Source organism: Schistocerca cancellata, chromosome 4 (genome assembly GCF_023864275.1).
Source record: "Schistocerca cancellata isolate TAMUIC-IGC-003103 chromosome 4, iqSchCanc2.1, whole genome shotgun sequence".
Lineage (NCBI taxonomy): Eukaryota > Metazoa > Arthropoda > Insecta > Orthoptera > Acrididae > Schistocerca > Schistocerca cancellata.
Window position 1 is genome coordinate 804,705,474 of NC_064629.1, and position 15,659 is coordinate 804,721,132.

Below are 15,659 nucleotides of genomic sequence, written 5' to 3' on the forward strand. Positions count from 1 at the left end.
TTTTTGACCCAAAATTATTCCCTCCTCCCTCTTATTTATATGAATTTCCAAGAATGGTCTCTAATCTCCCAAATCTTTCATTTTAATTTTACTTCTTAAAGCTAATTTGAATTCTTTAATTTTCATCTTATCATTTCTTAAAATGCTAACATCATCTACATATAACAAAACATTAACCTTAGTGTTACAGATCCTGTAAGTTTACAGACACACATCAGCACTCCACTGAACAAAGCCTAGATCTTTAACAGCCTTGTCAGACATTAAATTCCAAGATCTTGAGGCCCACTTTAAACCATAAATTGTTTCGTTTACCTTACCTACAATACCTGGTTCACATTAAATCCTATTCATGTCTGTACATAAATATCTTTATCTAAATTTCCATTCAGAAAAATGGCTGTTGCATCCATTTGATTTGCAGTCAATTTTTCTTGATTCCCGACAGCAAGTAATGGTCTCAAAGATGTCAGCCTTGCTATAGGAGCATATGTTTATGATAGTCAAACCCTTTTCTCTGAGAACAGCCATGAGCAACTAGTCCACCTTTATAATTACTAATGTTAGAAGCATTGTACTAAGTTTGTTATAGCCAAATTTGATTATCATGCAAATGTTACAGAAATGCTTTTGTGAACTCAAATGGGAATCCCTGGAGGGAAGATGATGATCCTTCCATGGAAATCTATTGAGAAAGTTTAGAGAACCAGCATTTGAAGCTGATTACAGAACAATTCTACTGCTGCCATATCACATTTTGCGTAAGGATCACAAAAATAAGATAAGAGAAATTAGGGCTCATGCGGAAGCATACAGATAGTCATTTTTTCCTTGTTCTGTTTGTGAGTGGGACAGGAACAGGAATGACTAGTAGTGGTACAAGGTACCCTTTGCCAAGCACCATATAGTGGCTTGCTGATTATTGGTGTAGATGTAAATGTAGAATGTTGCCTAAATCATCGTGCTTCACTTTAAAAACCCACTTAATGTCTGTAGCCTTCTTGTTTTTAGTAATTCACAAACTATTGAGGTTGTGTTTCCATTTATTACTCTCGTTTCTTCTGATACAGCATGAAGCAATTCTTCTTTATCTGATTTGCTGTACATGTCACTATAAGTCTCTGGGACAGGCTTGATGTACATTTCTGCATTCAGTGCTAATACAGTATAGTCTTCCATCCAAGCTGGACATTTTCTTTCCCTTAGACATCTACAGATTTCATATCTTCAGCTTCATTAGCACTTGATATGGAGTCATTTCTGTAGTCATTAACATTTTCTTCATCCATGAGAACCTGACCATTTCTATCTTACTTGCAAGAGAACCAATCTTCATAACTAAAATCAAAACAATTTTCATCAAAATTGACATCTTTTCCAAGAATGATCTCTCATTTTCAAATGCCATAGCTGACTCTAGAATCTCTCAGGAAGTTTCATAGCTGACTCTGTTAACACAGTATCCACCCATGAAGCACTTCTTTATTCTGGAATCAAACTTTACAGCAATTGCTTCCCCAGGAGATTGCAAATGTGCAATGCAACCAAACACTTCAAGTTTCTCCAACCTTGCCATTTCGCCATATCACAGATTAGCCACAATTGTCATTATTAATGCATATATTATGTTTTGTTTATCAAGTAATTCTGTTTATCAAGAAACAGCAGTCCGTACTGCTTCTGACAATAAGATGTTTCAAGTACTGTTAAACAACATGCATCAAGCCTCACATGTAATGTTCCTATTCATGGGCTCTCTCACTTCATTTTGCTGTGGCGTATATCTCATTATCAATTCATACTCAATTCCCTTCTCTTTAACGAAGTGTTTCATTTTGTTATACTAATATTCATGTCCATTATTTTACTAGAATCTTTTAATCCTCAAATTGAATCAGCAGTCACAACAGCTTCATACTGTTTGACATGTTCCAATATTTCTGATTTACTTTGCATCACGTACACAGCTGTGAATTGGGTGGTATAGTCATCTATAAATGTAATGTACTTCTTTCCTGCCTTTCTGTTGAAATACCTGACAAAATTCATTTCATCGAACTGCATTGCCTTCAAAACAGTTCCTGTTTTTGCAGTGTTAATTTATATGTCTTTCAAGCATTTGCACTTTATCAGTCACTTTTAAGTCATTCACACCAGAGTCCAAGTACCAGGAAACCAATTCATTAAATGCACCACTCAAAACACAACACAGAATTTTCTGTGTGTCCAGATTGACAACAGTTGTGACATTTAAAACTAAAATGGTTTTCTCCATCTGAGCTATGCTTTTAACTTTCGCCAGTATTAATGGCCGCATAGGGTAGCCGTGCGGTCTGAGGCGGCTTGTCACAGTTCGCGCGCAATTTGTTTATTTTATTGTTGAAACTTTTGAATTAGTCTATGTTAAAGTTTCCACATTAATTGCTTTCTTTGAGCTGCTCATGTATGTGGTGTGAAAAATTTGTATCTGCCATTTTATCAGTAATCGAAATAATGATTGTCCTTTGATTTCAGATTTGTTACCGAAGGTGGCCCAAGTGTTGATAAACTACAACCTGGAGATCAGATTCTCATTATTAATGGGGAAGATGTAAAGAAAGCTCCACGTGATCATGTAATCCAGCTTGTAAGGTCATGTAAAGAAACAGTTAAACTCACTGTTTGTCAGCCTCCTCTTGACAATGTAAGTTAAAGTATTCTTTCATGAAAACATTCTAAAGTATATGAAAGTTTGCATCCCAAATCATTTATTGCCCAAAAAATATGTTAAGGACTTAGTTTTAATGCTGATAATGGTGTGCTTATTCTCAACAGTCAGCTCGAAAATCTGCACTCCTCAGTGCAGCAAAAAAGGCGAAGCTGAAATCAAATCCTTCACGTGTTCGCTTTGCAGAGGGTGTTGTTGTGAATGGATCACCACTTTTTCCTGTAAGTGAACTTCCCCCCATTGAAGATATGTTAGATCAGACTCATTGGTAAATTACTTTTATGTTTTATTTTTGTTTGCAGCCATCTACATTTTCCTCAGGAGACTCATCTGTTCCTTTCATGCCTAATGTCTTGAAAGTATTTTTAGAAAATGGTCAAACAAAATCATTTAAATATGATTCAAATACAACAGTTAAAGATGTAGTAGATTCATTGCACCAGAAGCTTTGCATAAAAGCTATTGACCATTTTTCTCTGGTTGTTGAACATGTGAAAAGTTTGAGGAGGAACAAGCTCACTTTGCTGGATCCTATGGAGCCCCTAGCAAGGGTAATTATACAATAAAACAAAAATTATGTCTTTATTTATTATTTAGAATATATGTATTCCATAAATGCATAAGTGTAAGTAGGTCAATCAGATATGAAATGACTCGAGACATAAATTAAAATAAATGTCATGTGACACCACAACATGGTCAAAGTCTTTAAATTGGATGCCACTTCAATAACTTATGTGTCCTTAAAACCAATTGCACCCGGTTTTCTCTGAACAATCACCCATCCAAGTACTAGCCAGGCCCAACATGGATTAACTTCAGTGATCAGGTGGGAACCAGTGTTACCAATGTGGCAATGCCATTAGCACTCAGTACATAAATACAAATGATTACAAACAACAACAATAGTTACTAATAATTATGCAATAAGCCATAAATCTTTTATTTTAACTTACAGTGTAACAATAAATGTACACGAAAACTGTGTGTTTATCATGTTGTTGTTGTTGTGGTCTTCAGTCCTGAGACTGGTTTGATGCAGCTCTCCATGCTACTCTATCCTGTGCAAGCTTCTTCATCTCCCAGTACCTACTGCAACCTACATCCTTCTGAATCTGCTTAGTGTATTCATCTCTTGGTCTCCCCCTATGATTTTTACCCTCCACGCTGCCCTCCAATACTAAATTGGTGATCCCTTGATGCCTCAGAATATGTCCTACCAACCGATCCCTTCTTCTGGTCAAGTTGTGCCACAAACTCCTCTTCTCCCCAATCCTATTCAGTACCTCCTCATTAGTTATGTGATCTACCCATCTAATCTTCAGCATTCTTCTGTAGCACCACATTTCGAAAGCTTCTATTCTCTTCTTGTCCAAACTATTTACCGTCCATGTTTCACTTCCATACATAGCTACACTCCATACAAATACTTTCAGAAATGACTTCCTGACACTTAAATCTATATTCGATGTTAACAAATTTCTCTTCTTCAGAAACGCTTTCCTTGCCATTGCCAGTCTACATTTTATATCCTCTCTACTTCGACCATCATCATTTATTTTGCTCCCCAAATAGCAAAACTCCTTTACTAATTTAAGTGTCTCATTTCCTAATCTAATTCCCTCAGCATCACCCGACTTAATTCAACTACATTCCATTATCCTCGTTTTGCTTTTGTTGATGTTCATCTTATATCCTCCCTTCAAGACACCATCCATTCCGTTCAACTGCTCTTCCAAGTCCTTTGCTGTCTCCGACAGAATTACAATGTCATCGGCGAACCTTAAAGTTTTTATTTCTTCGCCATGGAATTTAATACCTACTCCGAATTTATCTTTTGTTTCCTTTACTGCTTGCTCAATATACAGATTGAATAACATTGGGGAGAGGCTACAACCCTGTCTCACTCCCTTCCCAACCACTGCTTCCCTTTCATGTCCCTCGACTCTTATAACTGCCATCTGGTTTCTGTACAAACTGTAAATAGCCTTTCGCTCCCTGTATTTTACCCCTGCCGCCTTCAGAATTTGAAAGAGAGTATTCCAGTCAACATTGTCAAAAGCTTTCTCTAAGTCTACAAATGCTAGAAACGTAGGTTTGCCTTTCCTTAATCTTTCTTCTAAGATAAGTCGTAAGGTCAGTATTGCCTCACGTGTTCCAGTATTTCTACGGAATCCAAACTGATCTTCCCCGAGGTCGGCTTCTACTAGTTTTTCCATTTGTCTGTAAAGAATTCGTGTTAGTATTTTGCAGCTGTGGCTTATTAAACTGATTGTTCGGTAATTCTCACATCTGTCAACACCTGCTTTCTTTGGGATTGGGATTATTATATTCTTCTTGAAGTCTGAGGGTATTTCGCCTGTTTCATACATCTTGCTCACCAGATGGTAGAGTTTTGTCTGAACTGGCTCTCCCAAGGCCGTCAGTAGTTCCAATGGAATGTTGTCTACTCCGGGGGCCTTGTTTCGACTCAGGTCTTTCAGTGCTCTGTCAAACTCTTCACGCAGTATCGCATCTCCCATTTCATCTTCCTCTACACCCTCTTCCATTTCCATAATATTGTCCTCAAGTACATCGCCCTTGTATAGACCCTCTATATACTCCTTCCACCTTTCTGCTTTCCCTTCTTTGCTTAGAACTGGGTTTCCATCTGAGCTCTTGATGTTCATGCAAGTGGTTCTCTTATCTCCAAAGGTCTCTTTAATTTTCCTGTAGGCAGTATCTATCTTACCCCTAGTGAGATAAGCCTCTACATCCTTACATTTGTCCTCTAGCCATCCCTGCTTAGCCATTTTGCACTTCCTGTCGATCTCATTTTTGAGACGTTTGTACTCCTTTTTGCCTGCTTCATTTACTGCATTTTTATATTTTCTTCTTTCATCAATTAAATTCAATATTTCTTCTGTTACCCAAGGATTTCTACTAGCCCTCGTCTTTTTTCCCTATTTGATCCTCTGCTGCCTTCACTACTTCATCCCTCAAAGCTACCCATTCTTCTTCTACTGTATTTCTTTCCCCCATTCCTGTCAATTATTCCCTGATGCTCTCCCTGAAACTCTGTACAACCTCTGGTTCTTTCAGTTTATCCAGGTCCCATCTCCTTAAATTCCCACCTTTTTGCAGTTTCTTCAGTTTTAATCTACAGGTCATAACCAACAGATTGTGATCAGAGTCCACATCTGCCCCTGGAAATGTCTTACAATTTAAAACCTGGTTCCTAAATCTCTGTCTTACTATTATATAATCTATCTGATACCTTTTAGTATCTCCTGGGTTCTTCCATGTATACAACCTTCTATCATGAGTCTTAAACCAAGTGTTAGCTATGATTAAGTTGTGCTCTGTGCAAAACTCTACCAGGCGGCTTCCTCTTTCATTTCTTAGCCCTAATCCATATTCACCTACTACGTTTTCTTCTCTCCCTTTTCCTACACTCGAATTCCAGTCACCCATGACTATTAAATTTTCGTCTCCCTTCACTATCTGAATAATTTCTTTTATTTCATCATACATTTCTTCAATTTCTTTGTCATCTGCAGAGCTAGTTGGCATATAAACTTGTACTACTGTAGTAGGTGTGGGCTTCGTATCTATCTTGGCCACAATAATGCGTTCACTATGCTGTTTGTAGTAGCTTACCTGCGTTCCTATTTTCCTATTCATTATTAAACCTACTCCTGCATTACCCCTATTTGACTTTGTGTTTATAACCCTGTAGTCACCTGACCAGAAGTCTTGTTCCTCCTGCCACCGAACTTCACTAATTCCCACTATATCTAACTTTAACCTATCCATTTCCCTTTTCAAATTTTCTAACTTACCTGCCCGATTAAGGGATCTGACATTCCACGCTCCGATCCGTAGAATGCCAGTTTTCTTTCTCCTGATAACGACATCCTCTTGAGTAGTCCCCGCCCGGAGATCCGAATGGGGGACTATTTTACCTCCAGAATATTTTACCCAAGAGGACGCCATCATCATTTAATCATACAGTAAAGCTGCATGCCCTCGGGAAAAATTACGGCCGTAGTTTCCCCTTGCTTTCAGCCATTCGCAGTAACAGCACAGCAAGGCCGTTTTGGTTATTGTTACAAGGCCAGATCAGTCAGTCATCCAGACTGTTGCCCTTGCAACTACTGAAAAGGCTGCTGCCCCTCTTCAGGAACCACACGTTTGTCTGGCCTCTCAACAGATACTCCTCCGTTGTGGTTGTACCTACGGTACGGCTATCTGTATCGCTGAGGCACGCAAGCCTCCCCACCAACGGCAAGGTCATGTTTATCATGACAATTGATAAAGTATTCAAAATAACTCTTTCACTCCGCCGGGAAATGTGTGTTTTAAGTAAAATTTCCTCACAGATTAAAAACAAAATGTTACCTTGGGTTTTGCGGGCCGTGATACATGAAAATTTTCTCCAGTATTCAAAATATGAAAGAGGTTAACATAATTTTATTTTATAACATGTCCACCCCCAATGCCGGCACGGTAGCTCAGCGTGTTCGGTCAGAGGGTTAGCTGCCCTCTGTAATAAAAAGACTGAGTTAATGGATCAACTATGAGTCGGAAATTTTCTCCGCTCAGGCACTGGGTGTTGTGTTGTCCTAATCATCATCATTTCATCCCCATCAACGTGCATGTCACCAAAGTGGCATCAAATCAAAAGACTTGCACCCGGCAAACGGTCTACCCGACAGGAGGCCCTAGTCATATGACATTATTATTATTATTTTATAACATTTTGACATAAACTTAAAAACTAATTAGTGACTTTTGTTTCATAATTATAAGTGTACATGATGAGAAGTGTATACCAAAACATTTGTATTTCTGTGAAAGATGTCACTCAAAAAGTGCAGTGGAATATGAAATAAGTAATTTTTAAAGTTATGTTTTAATAAATATGTATTTCTCTTGTGAATCTAATATTACTAGGCAGTGCAATGAAGATTACAACATGAGCCTACTCTGTACTTGCTTTTGCTCAAGCAAAAAAATACTCAAGTTCTCAGTAGAGCTCCTCCATCATTCTAGTGTTGTCATCATACCAAGAGTTTCATTCTCTGCAGAGTAGTTTATGACATTGAGGTCATTCATTGCTCTAGATGTTTAAAAAGCTTACTCTCTTATATTCATGACAGCACTGTCCATTGCATCATGGGACATAAAATATCTAAAATTATCTTTTTCTTTCTGTCTTTGGTGTAAGATTTTAACCAGTTAACCTGAGAGTCCATCATGATGAGCATTTTCTGGAAGTGCCTGGCTGCCTAAAAATTTGAATGCTTTGAAAAAACTACAGATGACATCATTAAGTAATTTAATCTTATTATTTATAAATTCTAAGATATAGTCCTGTGAGAGAAAAATAGCATGATATAGGGAAACCTTATTCTGAAAACATACTCGTCTATTGTTAATTGTGTTTAGGTTTGCTAAGTATTCTGTAGTTCTGCTGTAGGGCTTACCGGACTTTCCTGGGAAAGTTTATGTATATATTTGTCCTTTGACCATTTTTGCACAATAGTATACAACACACCAAAAACTAAAAGTATGTATTGGACAACATACATGCAACATTTATTATCTAAGGATGGATAAATAAAGTAAATTAATCAATAAATATATCGGAGAGGGTTTCAATGTCACTTCCTCCTAAGGCATACCCAGGTCCTTAATCAATGCATCATCTCACTCAATATTTGTTTTCGTTTAATAACAAGCAAATATTTAACATATAAGAATAAAAATAATTTACATCACAAACAAATTACATTGATAATTATATTGCAGCTACAATGCAACTTTGTCCTATTTCATTTTCAACAAACATATACGTGCCACCTACTTCCAATACTCCTTCATTCACAAACTTTACCTTCTCCTTCTTTATCGGGCTAACTCCACCTAGTTTGCAATATAAAATATGTATAACAGACCAAAAAGAAAAACTAAGCAGAAACATTTTATTGGAAACACACAGAGTAAAATCAATGCACTCAGTATAGAGATGTTATAATAAAAATCCTTTTATCATCTTAGTTTAACATATTGTGACTGTTGTTATGTGTGTGGTTTCATATAATAAACAAGAATATTTTATTAGCCGACACACAATTGTAAAACCTTTTCATGTACTTTTATCTATGTAACATCATCTGTGACAAATCCTATATCATTGTATATGATGAGTTACAAGGATGGTAAATAAATTGAATTGAATACTCTGCTAAACCTATAATGTATTAGTACTATTATGAGCCAATACATTCACTTAAAATGTAAAATTATTTCTCCAGTAGAAGTATTTTAAATACTGCTTTAATCTTTCTTTCCACTTCCAACCCCTTGATGTGTTCTAGTAATGCATTATGAAGTGCACAGTCCAGTCACATAAATGTGAGTACCACCTATCTTTGACATCAACATGCAGTAAAAACTCACAGATTGCAGGTTACAGCATGAGCAGCGGAAGGTATATAAAGTGTGTTGTGGCGACAAGGAAAACAGTGCTGTCATAGTAGCAGTGCAAAAACAGAGTGATTTATCTGACATCCAAAACGGAATGATCATTGGCTTTTGAGACACGGGGCAAGCAATTCCAAAATGGTAAAGTTTGTGAAGTGAAGTGCTCACATCTCATCATGATTGAAGTACACAATACATGGCAAAATGGTACTATCCAAAACCAGTTCCGAGGCAACTGTGGTGCACCACGGGCTGTAGGTGAGAGTGGTGAACAGTGCCTGTGGGAAATGTCTGGGTGAATAAACATGCAACTGATAAGCAACTAACTGCCCAGATTAACAAAGGGGCTACCAATAGTGTCTCCACAATAACTTCTCAGTGAATGTTGCTGCATATGGGCCTCCACAGCCAGTGCCTGGTTCGTGCATCCGTGCTGACACTAGACATGGTTACTCCATGGTATTTTGCAGTAGCTACTGTTTAGTTATCTGTTACCAATAGTGTAATCAAACAGTAGTGAATCTCTTTGCTTATTTATGCACAATCATTACGTTTATTTATGTTCAGGTTCAACTGGCAGTACCTGCATCAAACATTTATCACCTGCTGATCTTCTTCGATTTTGCTATAATCTTTGCTGTTGCAAGCTTCCTGACAACAGCACCAGTTTGTGCACAGTCTCACAGGGCCTCTAATGATATCCACTAGATCATTAATATGTATTGTAAACAGTAACTTCCCTATCACACTGCTTGGGGGTATTATCAAAATTGTCTTTATATCTATTGATTTTATTCCCAGATGAACAACAAGTGACTTCTGTCAGTAAGAGAGTCTTGCATCCAATCGTATATCTGGTCTAATATTGGTAAGCTCTTATTTTGTTCACTCCTTATCAGTGTGGGACTGTATCAAATGCCTTCTCGAAGTCCTGGGGAAACAGCATCAACCTGAGTGCTGTTGTCTACAGTGCTCTGGATTTCACGGATGAACCAAGCAAGCTGAATTTCAGAGTTGACATTTACTTTTATGAAGGAGATCTTTGTTCTTCATCTGGCTGTGGTGGTCTAATGGGTAGAGCAGTTGACTTGGGGCTTGGAGGTGATGGGTCCAATCCCTGATATGGGTGGGGATTTCTCCATGTGGGTGGGGATTTCTCCTTAGTCCAGCCCCTCCAGGATAGCCACAGGTCTGCTCAGCCTGCTACCAAATGAGTACCAGAGGAGTTTCCCTGGGGTAAAAGGTGGCTGGCGTGATGGGCCCACCACCTTCCCCTCCTAGTACACTAATGAAGAAAGGCTGCAATGTGTGTAAAACATATTCCATACTTGTACAACAGATTGATACCTGCCTATATTTTCTGATGGCTAGCTGCCCTTTATTGTTACAGTAACCTATCATAAATTACTGGTAGAAGGAGAGAAAGTTCTTTCAAATAACTTCTGTATAATCTCACAGGTATCTCATCTAGCCCAGATCAAATAAATGTGCTAAACAGTGGTTTAGCACATTTAGTTGATTTTCTGTGCCATTACTTTGGCATTCATGCAATAACTGAAAGAAGGAACCAATTGTATCTAGTCGACACACACTTGAATAGGAAAGGTACTATAAGTGTACATAACTTTTTGATACATTTTTGTTGATTGATAAAGTGATAGTTAATGACATGTAAAGCATGCCAGTGTTTGTACTGAGGCCTGACAATATAATTCACCTTCTTGAGAACTAATCCATAGAGCAAAGTTATTTTGAAAATGATCTACTACTCTACTAATGACATTGCAGCTGGCCTTCAACAATTTTTTGGAACTATTATCTATACCAGAAGACATTTTAATTTCCAATTTCTTTTAATTTGCTTGCAGTTATGGATCATACATTTATATGAAACCTGATAATGAAAAGTTCTGAGTGGAATACAAATAATGGAAGGAGTAAATGTAGCAATTCACTGTAGAGTTGAAGCATTTAGTGATCATTAGACATGTAAACAAGACTGTAAATATTGCTGAGCTATCATACAATGTCCTCCTATAGAGCTAATGTAAAAACACTCATGCTTGGCTAAATGGTATTGCCAATTGTGAGATAGTAGTAATGTGTGTCTTTTCAGGGTTATGAGGGACAGAAAGAGATGTCACCACTTTATTGTAATACTGATGGCTGGTTTATCATATTTTGGCAGTCTCAACCAAATATGTTGTATACATATTTTGATTTTCTTCAGTTTCATAATCCATCATGTTCGAATTTTGGGCTCAGTTCCTGTGCCTTTGGTTGTCAGTCAAAGGAGACACAAATTGTAAAATAAAAGAAAAAGGCCCACTGAGGATGCTATGACTGTGGTAAAACATGCTTGAGTACTAAAGCAAAATAATTATTGTGTACCTGCAAAAAGGCAGACTCATCTTAATTCATTATTTCATGATCTGTTTTCAACAGTGATAACTTGTAAATAATGGGGGTAGGGATAGGAAGAAGGGAAGAGGAGGAGGGAGGGAGACTGAGACTGAGACTGAGGGGGAGGGGGAGGGGAGGAGGATGAGGGGAGGGAGAGGGAGAGGAAGCATCATATTTAATTTGTACTGGCTGGGAGTGTTTTTTGTGAGTGCACTTTTGAGTACTTTTGTTAAAATCTCTGTGAAGCAAAAGGTTTAATACGAGATACATTTGATTTTGTGAAGCATGTCAGAGGCAACTTGTTAGAATACAGGGTCATTAGGAAGACAAGCCATATAGATTTATGTTTTACATTATTTTGCAACATCTCCTATTTCTACCACCAGCACAAACCACACCACTGCCTCCCAGAGCTGTTCTGTAGATAAATGATTGTTCTTTCATTTTCATTTCAGATAGCTGCTAGACCAGGTTCTCATAACCTGAGGTGCCTGTTCCGAGTATGTTTTGTACCTCGAGATGCTTGTGATCTGGCTCAACAAGATCTTATAGCTTTTGAATACCTTTATATGCAGGTATGAAAATGTAAAACAGAGATTCATTTGTGTGTTGGTACTTTTATTCTACGTTTAAGACCCCAGTAAATGTATTACTGGATGTTTCTAATTTTTAAATAACTTTTGTGCATTTATTTTACAGTGCTGCAATGATGTTGTGCAAGAACGCTATGCACCTGAACTGAAGTATGATATAGCACTACGTTTAGCTGCGTTACACATTTATCAGCATGCACTGTCCAATAATATGTCAGGGAAGATAACTGTCAAGGCAATAGAGTAAGTTATGAAAAAGTTTTAATATACCATTTGTTAGTGGTGGCCTTTCTTGCTGCAGTGCTGTGTAGATATTCCAAGCTGTTTGGTAAATCATGTTACACTGTTCTGCTCAGGCTCATCAACTGTGTCAATCTGATATTTATTCAAATAATTTTGCTGTTCAACTCCCCAGTCATATGCAAAATTCAAGTTTCTTATATTAGTTGATTATTTAGCTTACAGTTTCTAGACATCACACTACTAAAAATTTCATAAGCACCACGCATGTTGTGCATGTTGTGATACATGGCAACATGTTCATCTTTAACAAATCTCAAATGTTTAAATGAATAATGTTGGACCTTATCTCTCTCTCTCTCTCTCTCTCTCTCTCTCTCTCTCTATCTATCTATCTCTCTGCCCCCATTCCCCCTCTGTTGCACTCTCACTCAGACATGAAACTGTGTGTGTGTGTGTGTGTGTGTGTGTGTGTGTGTGTGTGTGTGTGTCACATTCATTCATTGCTAGTAATTTTCGCTCATTGCTAGATATCTTGCTGTAATGAAACTTCCAGAGAGATCTAATGATCTGAAAAACCTAGACCATTTACCTCTGTTCCCTTTCAAACACTATAAATGTTACCCTGCCTGCATGGTGGTCTCTCTTTCCTAAGAGAGAAGATATTGTGGAGAATGCCAGTGCCACAGTTTAAGGCTGTTTCGAGACTTAATATTTCACACTACAACAGTTTTTAAGCTGATTTTGAATGTATATACTTTATCTGTCAGACAGCCTATATCCCTTAGTAAACACCCATGGTCTAGGGGTAGCATCTTTCAAAATGTCCTCAGTCCCGGATTCAAACCCTGCCACTGCTTAAGTTTTGAATAAAAATCATCAGCAATGGCTGCAGAAGACTTCCAGCATAAGAAGTCACTCTTATGCAGCCAGAGTCCTTGTCAAAAAGAGCGAAGGAGCAGACAGAGGTTCAGGGCACTCTCTTGCCCACTAAAGCCAAGGGAATCGGCTATGATCAACAGCATGAGGATGTAGAAGGCAATGGAAATGACTGCCTTAAGGCACTCAGTGTGTGCCCACAGAACATGTGGCCTGTAATTGGAAACCTGTCATGATGATCTCTCCATTGGCAAAAGATTCCGGACTAGCCTCCCATTTGGATCTCCAGAGGGGACTGCAAAGGCGGAGGTGACCATGAGAAAAACATTGAATAACCAATGAATTGATAACATTCTATGAAATGGGGCATGGAATGTCAGATGTCTGAAAGTGTTAGGTAAGCTAGAAAATCTGAAAAGAGAAATATCAACGTAGATGTAGTGGTGGCCAGTGAAGTGAAATGGAAAGAAGACGCGGATTTCTGGTCAGATGAGTATAGGGTGATATCAGCAGCAGCAGAAAATGGTATAATGGTAGTAGGATTCATTATGAATAGGAAGGTAGGGGAGAGAGTGAGTTACTGTGAACATTTCAGTGATAGGGTTGTTCTCATCAGAATCGAAAGCAAACCAACACCAACAATGATAGTTCAGATATACATGCCGACACCGCAAGCCAAAGATGAATAGATAGAGAAAATATATGAGGATATTGAAGAGGTAATTCAGTACATAAAGGAAGATGAAAATCTAATAATCATGGAGGATTGGATTGTGGTTGTAGGAGAAGGAGTAGAAGAAAGTGTTACGTGAGAAATTAGCTTGGTGCTACGAATGAGAAAGGAGAAAGATTAATTGAATTCTGCAGTAAATTTCAGCTATTAATAGTGAATACTCTGTTCATCAATCACAAGAGGAGGAGGTATACTTGGAACAGGAGCTGGGAGATACAGGAAGAATTCAGTTAGATTGCGTCATGGTCAAGTAGGGATTCCGAAATCAGATATTGGATTGTAAGGCATATCCAGGAGGAGATAGACTCAGATCACAATTTAGTAGTGATTTAAGAGTAGGCTGAAGTTTAAGAGACTAGTCAGGAAGAATCAATGTGCAAGGAAGTGGAATACGGAAGTACTAAGGAATGAAGAGGTACACTTGAAGTTCTCTAATGCTGTATATACTGTGATAATGAATAGTTCAGTAGGCAGTTCAGTTGAAGAGGAATGGACAACTCTAAAAAGAGCAATCAGAGAATTTGGAAAGAAAAATACAGGTACAAAGAAGGTAATGGTGAATAAACCATGGATAACAGGAGAAATATTTCAGTTGATCAATGGAAGAAGGAAGTATAAAAATGTTCAGGGAAATTCAGGAATGGAGAAATAAAAGCCACTTAGGAATTAAATAAACTGGAAGAGCAGGGAATCTAAGATGAAATGGCTGAACAAAAAATGTGGAGGAATTGAAAAAGAAATGACTGTTGGAAGGACTGACGCAGCATACAGGAAAGTCAAAACGACCTTCAGTGAAATTAAAAGCAAAGGTGGTAACATTAAGAGTGCATTGGGAATTCCACTATTAAATGCAGATGACAGGGTGGATAGGTGAAAAGAGCACATTGAAGGCCCCTACAAGGGGGAAGACTTGTCTGTTGAAGTGATAAGAGAAGAAACCGGAGTCGATATAGAAGAGATAGAGGGTCCAGAATCAGAATCTGCAAAAACTTTAGAAGAGTTAAAATCAAATAAGACAGTGGGGGTAGATAACATTCCATCAGAATTTCTAAAATCATTGAGGGTAGTGGTAGCAAAATGACTACTCACATTGGCATGTAGAATGCATGAGTCTGGCTGTATACCATCAGACTTTTGGAATAACGTCATCCTCAGAATTCCGAAGGTTGCAAGAGCCAACAAGTGCGAGAATTATTGCACAATCAGCTTTACAATTCATTCATTCAAGTTATTTACAAGAATTATATACAGAAGTATGGAAAAGAAAACTGAGAATATTTTAGATGATGATCAGCTTGGCTTTAGGAAAGATAAAGGCACCAGAGGGGCAGTTCTGAGAGTGCGGTTGATAATGAAAGCAAGAGTAAAGAAAAATCAAGACGCTTTCATAGGATTTTTTGACCTCTAGAAACTGTTCGATAATGTAAAATGGTGCAAGATGTTAGAAATTCTGAAAAAATAGGGGTAAGCTACAGGGAAAGAAGGGTAATATACAATATGAACAAGAACCAAGAGGGAACAATACACATGGAAGGTCGAGAACAAAGTGCTCAGATTAAGATGGGTGTAAGACAGGGATGAAGTTAAGGACTTCTACTACCTAGGCACCAAAATAACCCAAGACAGATGGAGCAAG

General features: G+C 37.9%; 1 protein-coding gene across 1 annotated transcript in view; it reads left to right on the forward strand.

Annotated features, from left to right (window-relative positions):
- Positions 1-15,659, forward strand: part of LOC126184733 (uncharacterized) — a 311,881-nt gene that overhangs the window by 240,597 nt on the left and 55,625 nt on the right. Inside the window, exons 5-9 of the mRNA XM_049927270.1 lie at positions 2,515-2,683; positions 2,815-2,928; positions 3,010-3,258; positions 12,034-12,153; positions 12,278-12,414. Coding sequence (XP_049783227.1) covers positions 2,515-2,683; positions 2,815-2,928; positions 3,010-3,258; positions 12,034-12,153; positions 12,278-12,414 — 789 coding nt within the window. The remainder of the gene's footprint in view (positions 1-2,514; positions 2,684-2,814; positions 2,929-3,009; positions 3,259-12,033; positions 12,154-12,277; positions 12,415-15,659) is intronic.